At 43.1% G+C, this 17,373-nt stretch overlaps 3 protein-coding genes, 1 long non-coding RNA gene and 1 other non-coding gene across 7 annotated transcripts; 3 read left to right on the top strand and 2 right to left on the bottom strand.

The window, feature by feature from the left end:
- The first annotated feature begins 570 nt into the window (after window positions 1-570).
- On the top strand, window positions 571-6,769 carry LOC110535605 (INO80 complex subunit C). Of its 2 annotated transcripts, XM_090222602.1 has the most exons (6): window positions 571-851; window positions 3,712-3,940; window positions 5,171-5,287; window positions 5,397-5,508; window positions 5,722-5,789; window positions 5,976-6,769. In XM_090222602.1, the coding sequence occupies exons 2-6, from the start codon at window positions 3,716-3,718 to the stop codon at window positions 6,105-6,107; spliced, it is 654 nt and encodes a 217-aa protein (XP_090078728.1). In that variant the 5' UTR covers window positions 571-851; window positions 3,712-3,715; the 3' UTR covers window positions 6,108-6,769. The 2 variants fall into 2 exon arrangements, 1 of the variants encoding a protein (XP_090078728.1); XR_016492307.1 differs by lacking the exon at window positions 571-851 and having other exon boundaries at window positions 3,595-3,940; window positions 5,648-5,789.
- Window positions 6,770-7,021: 252 nt separating this feature from the next.
- Window positions 7,022-7,094, bottom strand: trnat-ugu (transfer RNA threonine (anticodon UGU)). Its single transcript has one exon. It is a non-coding gene; the product is annotated as a tRNA-Thr (tRNA).
- A 1,070-nt stretch (window positions 7,095-8,164) lies between these two features.
- Window positions 8,165-9,579, bottom strand: LOC149984416 (uncharacterized). The gene is made up of 2 exons (XR_016492306.1): window positions 9,016-9,579; window positions 8,165-8,929 (listed from the first exon to the last, which is right to left on the bottom strand). It is a non-coding gene; the product is annotated as an uncharacterized LOC149984416 (long non-coding RNA).
- Window positions 8,923-11,430, top strand: LOC110490516 (H-2 class II histocompatibility antigen, A-Q alpha chain). The gene is made up of 4 exons (XM_090222597.1): window positions 8,923-9,625; window positions 9,839-10,102; window positions 10,225-10,506; window positions 10,695-11,430. Exons 1-4 carry the CDS (start codon window positions 9,568-9,570, stop codon window positions 10,823-10,825), a joined length of 735 nt encoding a protein of 244 aa, XP_090078723.1. The 5' UTR covers window positions 8,923-9,567; the 3' UTR covers window positions 10,826-11,430.
- Window positions 11,431-12,022: 592 nt separating this feature from the next.
- LOC110490504 (H-2 class II histocompatibility antigen, E-S beta chain-like) lies at window positions 12,023-17,174 on the top strand. 2 transcript variants are annotated; one of them, XM_090222593.1, is made up of 5 exons: window positions 12,023-12,539; window positions 15,624-15,896; window positions 15,993-16,274; window positions 16,392-16,505; window positions 16,599-17,174. In XM_090222593.1, the coding sequence occupies exons 1-5, from the start codon at window positions 12,476-12,478 to the stop codon at window positions 16,652-16,654; spliced, it is 789 nt and encodes a 262-aa protein (XP_090078719.1). In that variant the 5' UTR covers window positions 12,023-12,475; the 3' UTR covers window positions 16,655-17,174. The 2 variants fall into 2 exon arrangements, with proteins under 2 accessions (XP_090078719.1, XP_090078715.1); XM_090222589.1 differs by lacking the exon at window positions 12,023-12,539 and adding an exon at window positions 12,584-12,766.
- The last annotated feature ends 199 nt before the right edge of the window (window positions 17,175-17,373 follow it).

Genomic DNA, 17,373 nt, shown 5'->3' with positions numbered 1-17,373 from the left:
GCCTGATGTAGGATCGTTTAGTGTGAAAGTAGTGTGATGGGGTGGTGGGTTCTTTTTTGGCGGGATAGTTGGTGCTTTAAGATAACTGGGAACTCAAAGGTCAAATCATGACGTCAGTGATCTTCAGGCCGGAAAGTCGGAGCGCTAGAAGTCGGAGCGCTAGTTTCCGACTTGGAATTCTGATTTGGACCATTCCAAACTATTTTTCCCAGTCTGAGATTGTTTTCCCCCCCAACTTCCCAGTTGTCTTGAACGAAGTCTAAAGTCAGAGATTTCAGAGTTCCCAATTCACAGTTGTTTTGAATGCGGCAAGTGTATAGGTGCAGGCTTAGATGGTGGTGAAATGTAACATTTCCCCTTCCTCCATTTTCTGTGGACCAAAATGTGCACAACAGCCTGCAAAATGCAGCAATACGCAACACAGCCTCTAGTCTGCCAGTAATTCACACAAAAAAGAATACTTTTATTTTGAAGGCCTCTTGGAAAGTTTGCGGAAGTATAAATGGAGTAGTTTACCCCTGTGTTAGGGAGATGCTAATAGAGTACCACATTATGAGTCATAATACCCATAAAACCTACAAAACAAGGAAATGGTTCCAATCATTTTTTTCCACCATTCATTTTTCTCACAGGAGATTTTAGAAACACAAAATAAGAACTATGTTTTGTGTAGGCTTACCCTGGCATGACGTTTTAATAACCATGTAAATGTCTCTTGGACAAGCTTTTATCAGTGTATTCGCCTGTGTTTACCCCCAACAAATGAAATGTTAATTTGCTGATAATGTGGCCATCACAAAGAACTACAAATGCCATCAAGATCTGGACAAGACTGCTGAATAGAGGCAAAGGTAAGAATCTCTGGATTAACTATCTAATGTAGTAATGAGTAAATTGGCTACATTTCTTTAAATGTACCTGTTAGCAAAGGTGACTTCCTAGAGATGACGTGCAGGAGCTTGCAGGGATTTGTAGTCTTATATTATGTCTACTTTGACGCTAATTAGAATTTTTGAATCGTAGCCTAAATAGAGCCAAATATAAATACAGCCCTTACTTTAAGTGTTTCTAAAATCTGTCTTGCATGCCAGTGCTGGGATCTGTAATGGCACATTCAACACGAGGTGTGACTGCGTCCTGGGCTCTACTGAGAGGAGTGCCCCTCGATGAGATCGGTGCTGCGGCCAGCTGGGCTTCCTCTTGCACCTTTTCTAGGTACTATCGGGTAAATGTGGCACCTCCTTCTGCGGTTGGTTCAACGGTCCTGGGCGTTGCCTCCCCTTCCGGGGACTGTGTCGGGACCCCCCTTCCACACTGACGGCCCATGCGTCTCGGTCCCGCACTGGGACTTCGTTGCTGGCTGGCCAGGTCCCTCTAGCACCGACTAATCTGGTACGGGTATACCGATATATTGGAGTAATCCAATATAGTGAAACATAACGAAGGTTACGTATGTAACCACGGTTATGTGAACTATATGGATCACTCCAATCCTCTACGGTGCTGGTGCGCCTCAAAAATGATGTAGAGAACGTGTGCCGAGGCAATGGGGTCTATATATAGGTACGGACCCCAGCCGTGACACCGGTGTACACGGGAGTAAATCTGTAAATCCTCACCTCGGATGTATCCCTCCTCCGCGGCGTGATACCGGATACCAATATATTGGAGTGATCCAATATAGTGAAACATAACAATTGGAACCATTTCCGTGTTTGACCGCTAGGTTTTATGGGTATTATGACACCTCCATATCCCAAAGGTTGGAACCGTTGAAAGGAGTGATAACTGGGGTAGCACTGGGGTAGATTCCCGGTGTATGACGCCCGCCGCTTGGTGTGACTCATAGCCGGTGGAGAGCATGGTGAAACACAGATGACTGTCTGTCCTGCTGAGTTTTGATGCAGAGTCTTTACCTGATGAAGTTAAGTTAGGATGTGTCAGTTATCCTGTGAGACCATTTGTGCAGAACCCACTAAGTTTATTTCAGATGTTAAGCTCATGTTGCAGCAGTGTGTAGGTGGGAGATTCCTAGATGTCCTCCTGGACACTTCTCACATGACACAAAGGAATGTGTGGAAACGGTGAAAAAAGTGGTGTGTGTAAACATTGGGGGACCCATGGTGCTGGCGATTGGAAATGTCAGGTGAGAGAGGCATGTTAAAGTTGCCAGGATCAGAGTAGTCAGAGCACAGCCACGGGAAGTAGGGGTGCTGAGGGTGCTGCAGCACCCCCTTAAAAATCACAATAAAATAACTATTAATAAATACAAAAATAGAGCAGCTCCCAGCCTGTGCACGTTTTCTGTCACTTTTAGAAAACAGAGTGCAGAGACAGTGCCATTTTCTGTCACTTTTAGAAAACAGAGTGCAGAGACAGTGCCATTTTCTGTCACTTTTAGAAAACAGAGTGCAGAGACAGTGCCATTTTCTGTCACTTTTAGAAAGCAGAGTGCAGAGACAGTGCCATTTTCTGTCACTTTTAGAAAGCAGAGTGCAGAGACAGTGCCATTTTCTGTCACTTTTAGAAAGCAGAGTGCAGAGACAGTGCCATGTTCTGTCACTTTTAGAAAACAGAGTGCAGAGACAGTGCCATTTTCTGTCACTTTTAGAAAACAGAGTGCAGAGACAGTGCCATTTTCTGTCACTTTTAGAAAACAGAGTGCAGAGACAGTGCCATTTTCTGTCACTTTTAGAAAACAGAGTGCAGAGACAGTGCCATTTTCTTTGCCTGTCAGCTGATTAGGCAGTGCGCCAATTGCTTTGGATTTGACGTTGGCATTTGAACATGGCCTTGTAAACCTTGTTCTAATCTGATTGCCAGAGGTTAAATTAATTGGGAGGTGGGGGGCCCTCGTTGATGGTGACCATTCGAAACCAAAAGCTGTTTTGTTGCTATTTAAAAATATCTGTTGTGATAACTGTATGCCTAATTGTTATTTTCATTTATTCACCCAGTAGGCTAGTGCAATTTTGGTTTCACGTAAGCCTATTGGTATGAAAATAAACAACTGAACAACTTGCTTTTTAGAGCATTTCCCACAAATGCATGTCTTGTTTTTGGCTTCAAAGACAATAACAAATGGTTGTTGGCTGTAACAAATGTGCATTGTCATGCAGTGACAGAATGATAATGGAATAATTGATCATTATTGATTACCTAGTTGGGCGATCTTTTTAAACCTCTTGCTGTAGACCTACATCGTCATCCTCTGCCTGCCTCTCTACCTGTAGCCTACCTGCCCTGGTATAATGTATGTTCACCTATCCCTCTATCAGTCTTGCTTGACCATCTTCCTGAATATTCTAATAGATCAATCTTGCTGGCAAAACTTAATGAAATATTGCTAAGTTATTTACCTATAGTGTAGATATGGAGCTGTTTTTGTTGGATATAATGAATGCTGCGTAGGCCACACAATAATATAAGACAGAGACCAGCTGGCTGGGGGGAAATGGGTCCTGTGGTGGTGGTGAGGTTGTTGGGTTAGTTGGTAGGGAAATTCTTCACAGCGCAATGAATTAATAATGCAGAATAGTAGGCTGACAAAAAGACAAACAGTAGGTGGCGGCAATAAAACCTTAAAGAAGAAGGCCGTTAGAACTAGTTTTGACCCGGAAGTGATTACGATTACGCGAAAAATATTTTCAATGACAATAACATGTGTTTATGAACATTTTAACCGTTTTTTTTTGCGTAAATCATTTACAGAGAAATGGCTTCTCCGAACCATAGCCCGGGTGTAGAAGGGGCGGTCAGGGTAACGGCTTCGCCAGCTGGTAAAACACAGACGTTGGTGTTGGCTTTGGCTTCTAACCTGGCCGGGCTCCGCGGTAAGAAGAGACCTGCTAACACCGCCATCTCTCCTGCTGTACTGGCCAGTGGGAACAACAGCAAGAAGAAGAAATTTCAGCCCATCGCAAACCCGACACAAGCACAGGTAGTTTCCCCGAAGCTAGTTAGTTAGTTAGCTAGCTACTACATACGCAGAGGAATAGACAGACCAATTAAAATGCTGATCTGATTTCGATGATACAGTAACAATAATTGTGTTGGTCGTGGTAAGGGGTCCTCCCATTACAAAAAATACAGTTAAATCAAATTGTATTTGTCGCATGCGCCGAATACAACAGGCGTAGGTAGACCTTACAGTGAAATGATTACTTACAAGCCCTTAATCAACAATGCTTTAAGAAGTTAAGTAAAAAAGAAAAAAAAAGAAAATCAAAGTAACAAATAATTAAACCGCAGCAGTAAAATAACAATATCAATATAATAAATAAATAAATATCAAGTGCGGGGTCAATGTGCGGGGGCACCGGTTAGTTGAGGTAATATGTACATGTAGGTAGAGTTAAAGTGACTATGTATAGGTAATAAACAGAGTGTCAGCAGTGTAAAAGAGGGGTCTGGGTAGCCCTTTGATTAGCTGTTCAGGAGTCTTATGGATTGGGGGGTAGAAGCTGTTAAGAAGCCTTTTGGACCTAGGCTTGAGGTAGTAGAGAGAACAGTCCATGACTAGGGTGCCCGGTTAAAGCCTCACTTCACCACTTTTTAACCTCTTATTCATCATCTCCAGATCAGTCCCAGTGAAAACTATGATCTACGTTCTGCAGTCAAAAACTCTAATCTCTTTTTTGTTTTTCGAAACACCAAAGATCACTCAAAAACTTGAAAAGTAGGGAGATTACATAATGGTTGTAATGCTGGCTGCACTTTGTCCAAACTGGTTGATCTAGCTAGTTATGTAACAGCTGAGCTGTCCCCTGGGCCAAGTTCAGTTGCCAAACAACGTTGCAGATAGAAATGCCATGAATAGAGCCTACATGATCACTTATTTACATGTCAGAGAGGCATGTTGTATAAACATAGTGTAACAGTATAACTTTAGTCCGTCCCCTCCCCCATACCCGGGATCAAACCAGGGACCCTCTGCACACATCAACAACTGACACCCACGAAGCATCGTTACCCATCCCTCCACAAAAGCCTCGGCTCTTGCAGAGCAAGGGGAACCACTACTTCAAGGTCTCAGAGCAAGTGATGTCACCAATTGAAACGCTATTAGCGTGCACCACCGCTAACTAGCTAGCCATTTCACATCTGTTACATTGGCATATTTCTATCTAAACATTCCAAAATGTTGCATTCTGCTAAACTGACCCTGTAGGTGACTGCAGTGGAGGCGGTGTCTGAGGGGAAGGCAGTGGGCGTGTCTGACGCTGTAGGTCCAGCCACAACGGAACCAGCAGCCAAACCCCTGCCCTTCAAAGACCCAATATTTGTGGTGAGCAGACTGGGGGGGAACACTTGTGAAATGATAACTGGTTGATAGAGCATTTTCTGTCTTTCCCTCACTTGTCTTCGCCTCACTCCTCTCTCCCCCCTTTCTACAGCATTCAGGGATAGGGGGAGCTGCAGCAGGAAAAAAGAACCGGACCTGGAAAAACCTGAAACAGATTCTGGCAGTGGAACGGACTCTACCCTGGAAGATCAATGACCCCAATTGTGAGTGTGTCTGACTTTGTGTATGAAAGATGTTTTGGGTCAATGTTTCTGCTTTAACAGATGTTTACTGTGAAAATGAAGACCCATTTTGGGGATTTTAACAGACGGCTGTGTAACTATAAGCTACTTCTCTGTGCAGTATTACACATGACCTGATTCTTTCTGAGCCTTCTCTGATTGCCTGAATTTGACCTTTGAGCCTGCTGTGTTCAGACTACAGCATCGATGCCCCTCCCTCCTTGAAGCCAGCCAAGAAATACTCAGACATCTCTGGACTCCCTGTGAGTAACTGACACACACACAGTCTTCACACATGTTTATGGACTCTCTGTGAGTAACTGACACACACACACAGTCTTCACACATGTTTATGGACTCTCTGTGAGCTGTTGTCATTTTGTATGTGTCAGGTGAACTACACACACACACACACTCACTCTGCATTATGCTATGTGTCCATGTGTCAGGCGAACTACACTGACCCCCAGACCAAGCTGAGGTTCACGTCATCTGAGGAGTTCTCCTTCCTGCGCCTGCTCCCCACTGACGCCGTCACCGGTTACCTGGCGCTCCGCAAGGCCACCTGCATTGTACCCTGACCGCAAGGCCTGCTGGGAGATGGGAGTTCAGCGTGTCTGTCATGGCCTGGGAGGGACATTAAACCATCATGGGGAACAATGTCTAGGAGGTGTCTGGGACTCTCAGGGAGAGGGACCAACAGGGACTGTTACAGAGAGAGGGATCCAATGGATACCTTTGGCCCCCTTTCGACAACAAAGGAAGCGCCTCTAGTGTCGAGAGACTATCACTCCCAATCTGGCTAACGTCATGATGGGGATGTCTACACACACATTTTGAACTAGCTACTGTCTACACAGACATTTTGAGCTAGCTACTGTCTACACAGACCTTTTGAGCTAGCTATTGTCTACACAGACCTTTTGAGCTAGCTACTGTCTACACAGACCTTTTGAGCTAGCTATTGTCTACACAGACCTTTTGAGCTAGCTACCTGTCTACACATCTGAGTTGGCTGTCTACAGGAAAAACAATAGAGTGAATAACTTGACCTTCCTATGATGATTGCTCCTTGATCTGTCTGTAATCATATTTGTTTGTTATGTTGCTGTATGATGATAGTGTTGCTACTTGTTTTATCTGCCCTCTGTAAGATAACACTCAACATATTGTTACCTGTTTTTTAATGTATATAAAAAACAAAATACTTATCATCCTTACTGAATAAACTAGTTGTGCCACATTCTGTAATCACCTGCTGTAATGAGATTTGACAGCTTTAAAAGATGACTTTCTCTTTTAGATGCTGTTATTTTTTTGCTTGGGAGCAAGACTGGGAGATGAAGTAGAGAAGAGACTTCCTAATGTGTTTTCCAGGGCTGGGTTAGTTTGAGTTGCTGGCTAACTGTAGAGAGCAACAGTAAAATGGCTGCTGCTGTGTGACAACAGGTGCTACTGGCCTCAGGGTCACAAATCAGCTGGGCCAAAATATGTCAGGCCCCAGCGAGAATTGAACTCGCGACCCCTGGTTTACAAGACCAGTGCTCTAACCACTGAGCTATGGAGCCTTTCTTGTATAGCAACTCAGAGAATATGCTATTTAATTACCACACCCCGACTGGCTACAATGCAGATGCCACACCTCAGTAATATGTCAGACTCCTTATATAAATACAAGTAACGATAGCTGCCGGTATGATCCCACAAAGCCTTCCGAACCGCCATTGTAAATTATATCGAGTACCACATTGAGATATACTAAGACCCAAGACAAGGTTTAGGCTTATCAATGACAGTTGGGCAGAAAGATTACACCGAGCTACCCAGAGAGACACAAGATTATGCTGGATCTCTGCTTGTGTCTTTCTGTTATCGTTCAGTCTAGTTTGAACCGTGAACTGTGTTTGACCATTCAGACAGCTTTGATTATGAAATTCTTGTCTGGTTCAGGAAAAACAAACAAGATTTCAAAGGGTTTATCAAAAAGCTAATAGAAGACTGGATTTATCCTGCCTTCTAAAATAGAGAAATACAGTAGGTGATGTGACAGTGCCTCCTGGTGGTATAAAGTGTTTAGAACAAGATTATAAACTGTGGTTCAAGTCCTGAATGCTGATTGGCTGACAGCTGTGGTATATCAGACCATATACCACTGGTATGATAACATGTATTTTTACTGCTCGAGTTACGTTGGTAACCAGTTTATAATAGCAATAAGTCACCTTGGTGGTTGTGGTATATGGCCAATATCCCACGGCTAAGGGCTGTATCCAGGCACTCCTCTTTGCGCATAAGAACAGCTCTTGCCGTGGTATATTGGCCATAAGCTACACCCCTTTGTGCCTTATTGCTTAAATATAGTGCCATAGTCCTCTATAAACGTTGCTACGCACAAAAGGCGTACGTCACTTTAAGCAAACTTTGATTTATAAAAAAACAAACTTGACGGGAGAATGTGCGGTCCTCAATGGACACTTTGGCCCACATGTACACGCACTAACTCGAGAAATGAGAAACTGCGACTCCGATGGCAGAAGGATGGAATCTCAAGAAACGCTTTAAAATTAATACCAATGTGTGAAATAAATCGAAATATTACCTCATGGTATGAGTTAGGATAAATACAAACGGAGATATGTTTTTGCAAAGAACCCCTCATGTTGTCCAGTTTAATCGGGAATCATTTAATTGGATCTGTAATTATTAAACAATACATGCATGTTATGAAATGTATTCTCATAAATACTAATGGAAACAGTCCAAATTCTGTTTAAACTGAAGCCGTTCACGATGCCTCAGTCGGGCAGATACGAGTACACGGTTTCATATTGTTATCACATGTTCGTTGCGCAGAACTGTCCATGTGATAATGGCCCTGTCATTGTCAGTTACAATCAGGGTAATTACCACACCTGAAGGTGTTACGCAATTGGGTAGCTTTGACAATCAAATGGATGGGTATTAAAACGCATGCAATTACAATGTGTAATGACGCACAATGGCTGCTTTGGCCCTGTTGGAAGATTTGGCGAGAGCGATTTATCAGAGACCAGCAAGATCTACTGGCCAATGATAAGGAATGGCTTATGAGCTGGTTCCCATTACCAAGAGCTGTTCTCTTGGATCTGTGTTGTAGTGGGCCCAGCTTTACAGAGAAGCACCAGCAGAAACAAAGCCGTGCCTGCACTTAAACTCCTTGGCAACCTCGTTAATAGCGTTGATGGTGTCTGTTTGCTTTTGCAGGACTGCATCTGTGGGGACACGGCCGCTGGAGGGTTGACGCACAAGGTGCAGTGGAGACGCCGGGGCTGGGGACACTCAGCTCCTGCTCCGCCACCGATCGACCCCACTGGAACACTCAGCTCCTGCTCCGCCACCGACCGACCCCACTGGAACACGCAGACTAAAAACAATAGAATGTGTAAATGTTTAAACAACTTGAATGCATCTGCTTTATTATTTTCAAACGTGTGAATACTATTTACGTACCTGAATCATCCGGTGCGTCTTGCATGTCCGTGTCCCCCTCCGTCACTACTCAGGGGGGATTCCCCTATAATACCGGCAAGGGGGTTGAACTCCGGTGTCCTTTCCTCCGCCGTGGCAGAACACTGTAAGGCGATGCACCTTTTGACCTCCACTTTTGTCGGACCACCTTTTCATTTCTGAGCCAGTAGCATTCACAGCGTCCGCCACATGTAAAAATTTCGAGTTGATTGTGATTTCTAACGGAAAACCGGCGTGGGACGTGCATACGCACTGTTAAAAATCGGAATATTTTTGTATGTAAACACTTTCTGTGTTTTGTCCGTACGCCACCTTTTGACGTGAATCCCCCGCCCAGTTTTATAAATGAGGCATCTGGTCTGTAAACTGTTTCCTCCTGGATACAGAGTGAGAGTGAAATAAATGTTCTGATTGGTTCTAGTCTAGGTAATGCATGTTCAGCAGTAGTATCTGTAAACGAGAGGAAGAACCAGCACTGGAGTTGTCAGTGCCTTGTTCTCGGCAGAGTTCTCCCACACGCTCACGAACTGAGAGATGAACCTCTCTGTGGCTATTGTCGTTCTTACTGCGGTCGTCTGCACTTCGGCAGAAAGTAAGTCTTTTATTGATTTTAATGCCAATTGAATTAGGGCCAGGGTCATATTAATTTATTCAAGGTACTGGGTATATGAAGTGTGATAACGGTTTAAAATAGACTTTGAACCAATATTTGGTTCAATCACTTTGTAAAGATTGAAGCTGATGTAAATGATTTGGTGTATTTATCACTCAACTGAACTTGTATGTTATCTGTTTGGGTTTCCAGTTCCTCATGAGACCGTCTATGTGCAGGGCTGTCTTGAGAATACAAAGGTGGAGGCGGAGGCAGAGCTTCAGGTGGATGGGGAGGAAGTGGTATATGCTGACTTCCAGAGTGGACAGGAAGTTTGGACATTGCCTGAGTTCCTGGGGCCATTCCCAAGCTCCACTGTTCGTAACTTCTACAAGAATGCCGTTAAAGGCAGACGATTGTGTCAGGATGCCTTGGCTCTTTGGATATTAGAAGAAAAGTGTCCACCTGAGGTAAAAGGTAAAGAGCAAATCAACTTTATGACAATAATTAAAACGAAGATGAAAAGTGACATTTATTTATTACAGTGAGAGATTGATTTTAAAGCTAGTGGTTGTATCCCCCCCCCCCCCCCCCCCCAGATGCCCCTGAGAGCACCATCTACCCCAGGGCTGAGGAGGTGCTGGGGGTGGAGAACACCCTTATCTGCTTTGCCAATCATTTCTACCCCCCGCCTGTCAAAGTCAACTGGACCAAGAATGGCCTGGAGGTGACTGAGGGAGCGTCTCTCAGTCGGTACTATCCTAATAAAGATGGAACGTTCCACCAGTTCTCCAGCCTGAGTTTCACTCCACAGGAGGGGGATGTCTATGCCTGCACTGTGGAGCACACAGCCTTGGAGGACCCCAAAACCAGGTTCTGGGGTGAGAAACTGTTTCTCTAAATAGGGTATTTATTAAATTATATTGGGTCTTTGGAAGCCTATCAGATATAATAAAATCTGAAACTCAGGGTAATGTTTCCTCATAAACTATTGCCACTGTAATATATAATAGTTGAAATATGTATTTCTTCAATGTTTTGATGGCACCGCTCTCCTCTTGTCCCCCAGAGTATAAGATACATGAGGTGAGTGGGTCCAGTGCTGGTCCTGCTGTATTCTGTGGAGTGGGCCTGACTCTGGGACTGTTGGGAGTGGCTACCGGAACATTCCTGTACGTCAAAGGACAACAGTTTAACTGAATTGTGACATATATGAAATCTAAAAAATCGTCTTTTGCAGTTGTAGGTAAACAATGTGACAGAATTAGTGGCGTACCGCAGTTGCATATTTTTTGTTGAGGGGGGAAACGGCTAATGTCGTACAATTTTACACATTTTGCCATCGGGCAAAGAAAAATAGGCAGTTTTATAACTAATCTCATGCTATATTGCCATGAGGCTGAGAGAGAATGTTGCTGTTTTAAAGCTAATTTCCTGCAATTCTACACACATTGCCATGGGACAGAGAGAAATGTGCATTTTTTAAGCACATTTCCTGCTATTCTACACATTTTGCTCTGAGGCTGAGAGAAAAGGTTGAAGTTTAGCAGCTAATTTCCTGTCATTTTAATTTTTTTTGCCATGGCTTATGACATGTTCATATGTTATCTGGGGAGGGGGGGCTGACCTTCAGGACGTACCCACCTTTTCTTTTGGAGAGGAGGAGGGGGGGCTGACCTTCAGGACGTACCCACCTTTTCTTTTGGAGAGAGAGGGGGGGGGGTACGCCAGTGCAAATATGAACTACTCTGTAACGGTTTAATTTTTTGCCTGTCAATAAAATATTAAATATTTTTTCGGAACAATCAAAGGTATCATAAATATGCACCCAACCTGGGATGTTTAACAATAATAGACACATAAATGGATCACAGCCATTAATCGTTCCCGTCTTACATTGTACACTGCAAGTGGGTAATTCCCCCCTCTGTCATCAATACTTACATGATCACAAACTTTAATGTCATTTCACCATTTACTACTAACTATCAGTTGTGTGGTAAACAGGAGGAAGTATGAAGTTTTTATACAATGTACTGAAACTGAGTGAGAATGGGAGAGCATGTCTGAGCTTGTGGGACCAATACCATAGAAACTCAAACAAGACTGTAAAGTAGTAGGTTGGTTAATATTTACACACAGTGACAGGAATAAGAGTTTTATTGTATGCAATAATTGGTATGGGACTTTGCCTGGTGTCAAATCAATAATCATAAACAGGGTCGGGTAGGTTACTTTCTAAATGTAATCCGTTACTAGTTAAGTGTCATTGTAATCCGTAGCGTAACTTTTGAATTACCCAAACTAACAGATTACGTTCAGTTACTTTTGCATTACTTTCCCTTTAATAAAGAGGCGTTAGAAAAATACAAAGGATCCATCCAACACATTTGGTGTGTCATAGTGGTCTCTGACTTCTGGTCATTCTCGCTCAGGCGGACAAACTTAAACTTGCACAATTCTTCAACGCTGAATTGAATGAAATTGAGAAAACAAAGTGTCAATATATTTTTTCACAAACATCGATTCTGAATTTAAAAGTAATTTGAGAAGTAATCTAGTTTTTCAAAATAATCTGTAATCTGATTGCAATATTTTAGCTGGTAATGTAATTACACATCAGTCATGAATTGCAGTGCTTTGTGATATGCTTAGTGAGAGAGAGAGAGCATAACAATATAACAAATGACTTCCTGAAAGACATTAGAGCTGTTTCACTACTGGACTGACATTGGTCCATCCAATCTGATTCCTCATTCTGTTCCGTTCCGTTATAGACACAGGCCAACATTAACCACAAAGAGACACAGAAGGAGGTATCTAACTCTGTTCTTGTTCTGAGAAGTAAACATGTCTGTGCTGAATCTCTCGTCCATCCACCTATTGCTTCTCTTCTCCTCTCTGTCTGGAGTAGGTGAGTAAAAATCTGCTCCTGTCCTATAGTTGTGATCAGGTTTGACAGGAACCACAGAATGACTTTGAATTGATCAAGGTACACAAAGTCAGTCCAAAGTCTCAGTTATCGTCTTGAGCTTTGCAAAATGACTGCCATTATAGACACTTGTAGTGGTGAGATAGTCAAAATGAATGCTGTTGTTTGTGGTCTCTGTACAGAGAGACTGAAGGGATTGAAGTCCAGTGGTGAGATAGTCAACATTAATGCTGTTGTTTGTGGTCTCTGTACAGAGAGACTGAAGGGATTGAAGTCTAGTGGTGAGATAGTCAACATTAATGCTGTTGTTTGTGGTCTCTGTACAGAGAGACTGAAGGGAATGAAGTCTAGTGGTGAGATAGTCAACATTAATGCTGTTGTTTGTAGTCTCTGTACAGAGAGACTGAAGGGATTGAAGTCTAGTGGTGAGATAGTCAACATTAATGCTGTTGTTTGTGGTCTCTGTACAGAGAGACTGAAGGGATTGAAGTCTAGTGGTGGAAAAAGCACCCACTTGTGATACATGAGTAAAAATATAGATACCTTTTTAATAAAAAGTTACTGAAGTAAAAGTCACCTAGTAAAATACTACTTCAGTAAACGTCTAAAAGTATTTGGTTCTAAATATACTTAAGTATCAAAGTAAATATCATTTCTAAAATATGCTTAAATATCAAAAGTAAAAGTATAAATCATTTCAAATTCCTTATATTATGCAAAGCAGACGGCACCATTTTCTTGTTTTTAAAATTGACAGATATCCAGGGGCGCACTCCAACACTCAGACATCATTTACAAATGACGCATTTATGTTTAGTGAGTCTGCCAGATCAGAGGCAGTAGATGACCATGTGTTCTCTTGACAAGTGTGTGAATTGGACCATGTTCCTGTCCTGCTAAGCATTCAAAATGTAACGAATAATTTTGGGTGTCAGGGAAAATGTATGGAGTGAAAAGTACATTATTTTCTTTAGGAATAACTCCAGTATGTATTGATATAATTTCACAGGATTTGTTTTTGGATGGAAGCTGTAGAGATTGGTAAAAAATGGCCAAATGTAGCCAAATATCTTATTCATCCATTTTTTTTTTTTTTTTTTTAACATTACATGACCTGGTATGATGGTGGGTTGATCAGTTATACAGTTTAAAGCTGTTGTTTTTGCCTGGGGTTTTGCCCAAATTTGACTTTTAAAGTAACTGTCCAGTGTTTCCAGATTTCTATGAAATATGATATATAATTAATTACAATAAGTGTGAAATCGTTTTCCATACAGTTTTGGAAGGGTGTGGGTGTACCCCATCAACAGAATGGTGTGGGTGTACCCCATCAACAGAATGGTGTGGGTGTACCCCATCAACAGAATGGTGTGGGTGTACCCCATCAACAGAATGGTGTGGGTGTACCCCATCAACAGAATGGTGTGGGTGTACCCCATCAACAGAATGGTGTGGGTGTACCCCAACAACAGAATGGTGTGGGTGTACCCCATCAACAGAATGGTGTGGGTGTACCCCATCAACAGAATGGTGTGGGTGTACCCCATCAACAGAATGGTGTGGGTGTACCCCATCAACAGAATGGTGTGGGTGTACCCCATCAACAGAATGGTGTGGGTGTACCCCATCAACAGAATGGTGTGGGTGTACCCCATCAACAGAATGGTGTGGGTGTACCCCAACAACAGAATGGTGTGGGTGTACCCCATCAACAGAATGGTGTGGGTGTACCCCATCAACAGAATGGTGTGGGTGTACCCCATCAACAGAATGGTGTGGGTGTACCCCATCAACAGAATGGTGTGGGTGTACCCCATCAACAGAATGGTGTGGGTGTACCCCATCAACAGAATGGTGTGGGTGTACCCCATCAACAGAATGGTGTGGGTGTACCCCATCAACAGAATGGTGTGGGTGTACCCCATCAACAGAATGGTGTGGGTGTACCCCATCAACAGAATGGTGTGGGTGTACCCCATCAACATAATGGTGTGGGTGTACCCCATCAACAGAATGGTGTGGGTGTACCCCATCAACAGAATGGTGTGGGTGTACCCCAACAACAGAATGGTGTGGGTGTACCCCATCAACAGAATGGTGTGGGTGTACCCCATCAACAGAATGGTGTGGGTGTACCCCAACAACAGAATGGTGTGGGTGTTCCCCATCAACAGAATGGTGTGGGTGTACCCCATCAACAGAATGGTGTGGGTGTACCCCAACAACAGAATGAGTTAACAGAATATTCACTTTTAAAAGGGAGATTTTCACTGGACAGTTACTTTAAAATGGCAACATTTTCTCTCAGCCTCATGTCAAAATGTGTAGAGTAGCAGGAAACCTGCTTTAAAACTGAAGGGAAAAAATCTGAAGAATAGCATGAGGTGAGCTATAAAAGAGCATTTTTTTTCTCTGCCCAAAATGTGTAGAATTGCAAGAAATCACCTTACTAACTTCAACATTGTCTCTGATTTATGACAAAATGTGTAGAATAGCAGTATAAAGCTGCAAATTTTTTCTCTTAGCTGTTTCCCCCCCCCCAAAGTTTGTTTTCCCTAAAAATTATATTCATTTTTTTATTTTGGGGGGAGGGGCCTTCAACTTTCCACTTATACTGTGTTTTCAAAATACCCTTCCAAATATCCCTCAAAATAACCCTAAAGAGAGGCATAATAAGTGATGTCAAGCTGTGTACAATCGCAGGAAAGGCATTTTAAAATGTCCAAAAACATTGCAGGGGAGGACCCCCTGGTCTGCTGTTCGTCCCCCCCCCCCCCCCCTCCAATATCTACACTACAATTTCACCCTTGATTTAAGTATATAGTGGCCAAAGTGTGTCATCCTCTGCGTTCTTGTAATCGTTCACTGATGAAATCGTGCACTAAACATGTTTGTATTTTGATAAAGAATTATTCCATCTTATAATATTTCTATAGACAAAGATACATAAAGAGTGAAATCCACAGAATGTATTTGTTTTCTCTGGTCTGTTGATCAGATGATATTATGAAAGAAGAGAAAGGAGACCTCCAGATCTCATCTTGTTTGTGACTGTTTATTTGACAGATGGCTATTTTGGACACTTTGAGATGAGGTGTCGGTTCAGCTCCGAGGAGCCCCGTGATATTGAGTTTCTGCTGCAGGTCTACGGCAACAAGAAGTTACTGGGACAATACAACAGCACAACAGAGAAATGTACGGTCTACACACAATGGATGAAGAACTTCACTGAAACGGCCTGCAAAGGCCCTGCTTTTCTGGCCGCGAGGAGAGACGAAATGAAGAAATACTGCAGCAGCAACGTTCCTGTGGTGTATGGGTACTTACTAGATAAGGCAGGTGAGTGAATGAGTACATACTAGATGAGATAGATGAACATCATGAAAAGAGCATGAGGCGAGCCCTGAAGAAGCCAGTATGTTCTTCCCTCTCCAGTTGAGCCCTACATCAGGCTGAGGTCAGTGGAGCCGTTCAGTACCAGACACCTGGCCATGCTCGTGTGCAGCGCCTACGACTTCTACCCCAAACCAATCAGAGTGACGTGGCTGAGGGACGGACAGGAAGTGACCTCAAATGTGACTTCCACAGAGGAGCTGGTCAATGGGGATTGGACCTACCAGATCCACTCGCACCTGGAGTACACACCCACACCTGGAGAGAGAATCGCCTGTATGGTGGAGCACTTCAGCCTCACTGAGCCCAAACTGTATGACTGGGGTAAGTGTGTGTGTGTGTGGACTTGGTGTGTCTGAATTAGATACGAGTGCTTGGGAGGGAGGGTTTATAAGTCTATTTATTATAAGATGTATGTCTTAATTGTTTGTGTGATTACAGACCCCTACATGCCTGGTCCTGAGAAGAATAAGATGGTGATCGGGGCCTGTGGGCTGCTGCTGGGGGTGGTCTTTATAGCAGCTGGACTGATCTACTACAGGAAGAAATCTACTGGTGAGGAGACACAGGCTATTCTATGTCACAACAACCAAATACTTTTCAAGTCCAAATTTGAAATGCAACTTTATCTTTTTCGTTCTCTTTCAGAAGGACGAGTGTTGGTGCCGACCATGGCGCTGCCAGAAAGTTGTGGCACCATCTGATGGTTCGTACCAGTCTGCCTTCTGAACGTTGTGATCTGAACCCACTTAATTAGTCTGGGTACGTCTTTTTAGCTAACATTCCACTCCTTGTTGCCTTTTCCGTGACATATGCCAAGGAGGTCAAGTAGTGGAATGTCAGCTAAAAAGACTGGTACCCAGACTACCACTTAATCATTCCAAGCACAATGTCTTCTCAGTCTCCCAGGCCTTTTGCATTGGAGGACAGGAGAGGTTGCAGCCAGAAACTCCCAAGGCCCTTCTATGGGGATCAGAATCCCGGCATTCAGATCAAGAGTTTACCACCGAGTGGCCAACTTGATCAAATCTATTTCCACATCCTGTGCGTCTGAGACGTTAGATCTAGGATATGATTTTGTAAGGAATTTTCAGATGCGACAAACAAGATTGGTTTATGGAATTGTTCATCCTTAGGTTTTGATTCTAATTCTTGTTTCTATTGGCAACTGATGTTATTGTTAACTTGGCTTTGTCTTTTATTAAAATTGTTTTATTTTGCAGATTTCATTTGTTTGAGTATTTGTTGATAGATTCGCAAGGAGTAGGCTATATTTAACCAATAAGGAGGTGTGGTATACGGCCAATATACCATGCCAACGGGCTGTTCTTTAGTACGACACAACGCTGAGTGCCTGGATACAGCCCTTAGCAGTGACATATTGGCCATATACTACAAACCTCCAAGGTGCCTTATTGTTATT

This window comes from Oncorhynchus mykiss, chromosome 3 (assembly GCF_057628025.1).
Source record: "Oncorhynchus mykiss isolate SJ-2025 chromosome 3, ASM5762802v1, whole genome shotgun sequence".
Classification (NCBI taxonomy): Eukaryota; Metazoa; Chordata; class Actinopteri; order Salmoniformes; family Salmonidae; genus Oncorhynchus; species Oncorhynchus mykiss.
The sequence above is the reverse complement of the archived record's forward strand: the minus strand, read 5'-3'. Positions and strand labels throughout refer to the sequence as shown.

Bases quoted from the DNA above. Each gene is read 5' to 3' on its own strand.
- LOC110535605 (XM_090222602.1), top strand. From the start codon at position 3,716: ATGGCTTCTCCGAACCATAGCCCGGGTGTAGAAGGGGCGGTCAGGGTA. The intron at 5,288-5,396 runs GTGAGCAGACTG...CCCTTTCTACAG, and splicing joins TCAAAGACCCAATATTTGTG to CATTCAGGGATAGGGGGAGC. The intron at 5,509-5,721 runs GTGAGTGTGTCT...TGCTGTGTTCAG, and splicing joins GAAGATCAATGACCCCAATT to ACTACAGCATCGATGCCCCT.
- LOC110490516 (XM_090222597.1), top strand. From the start codon at position 9,568: ATGAACCTCTCTGTGGCTATTGTCGTTCTTACTGCGGTCGTCTGCACT. The intron at 9,626-9,838 runs GTAAGTCTTTTA...TTGGGTTTCCAG, and splicing joins CGTCTGCACTTCGGCAGAAA to TTCCTCATGAGACCGTCTAT. The intron at 10,507-10,694 runs GTGAGAAACTGT...CTTGTCCCCCAG, and splicing joins CCCCAAAACCAGGTTCTGGG to AGTATAAGATACATGAGGTG.
- LOC110490504 (XM_090222589.1), top strand. From the start codon at position 12,667: ATGACTGCCATTATAGACACTTGTAGTGGTGAGATAGTCAAAATGAAT. The intron at 12,767-15,623 runs GTGAGATAGTCA...TTTATTTGACAG, and splicing joins GAAGGGATTGAAGTCCAGTG to ATGGCTATTTTGGACACTTT. The intron at 15,897-15,992 runs GTGAGTGAATGA...TTCCCTCTCCAG, and splicing joins GTACTTACTAGATAAGGCAG to TTGAGCCCTACATCAGGCTG.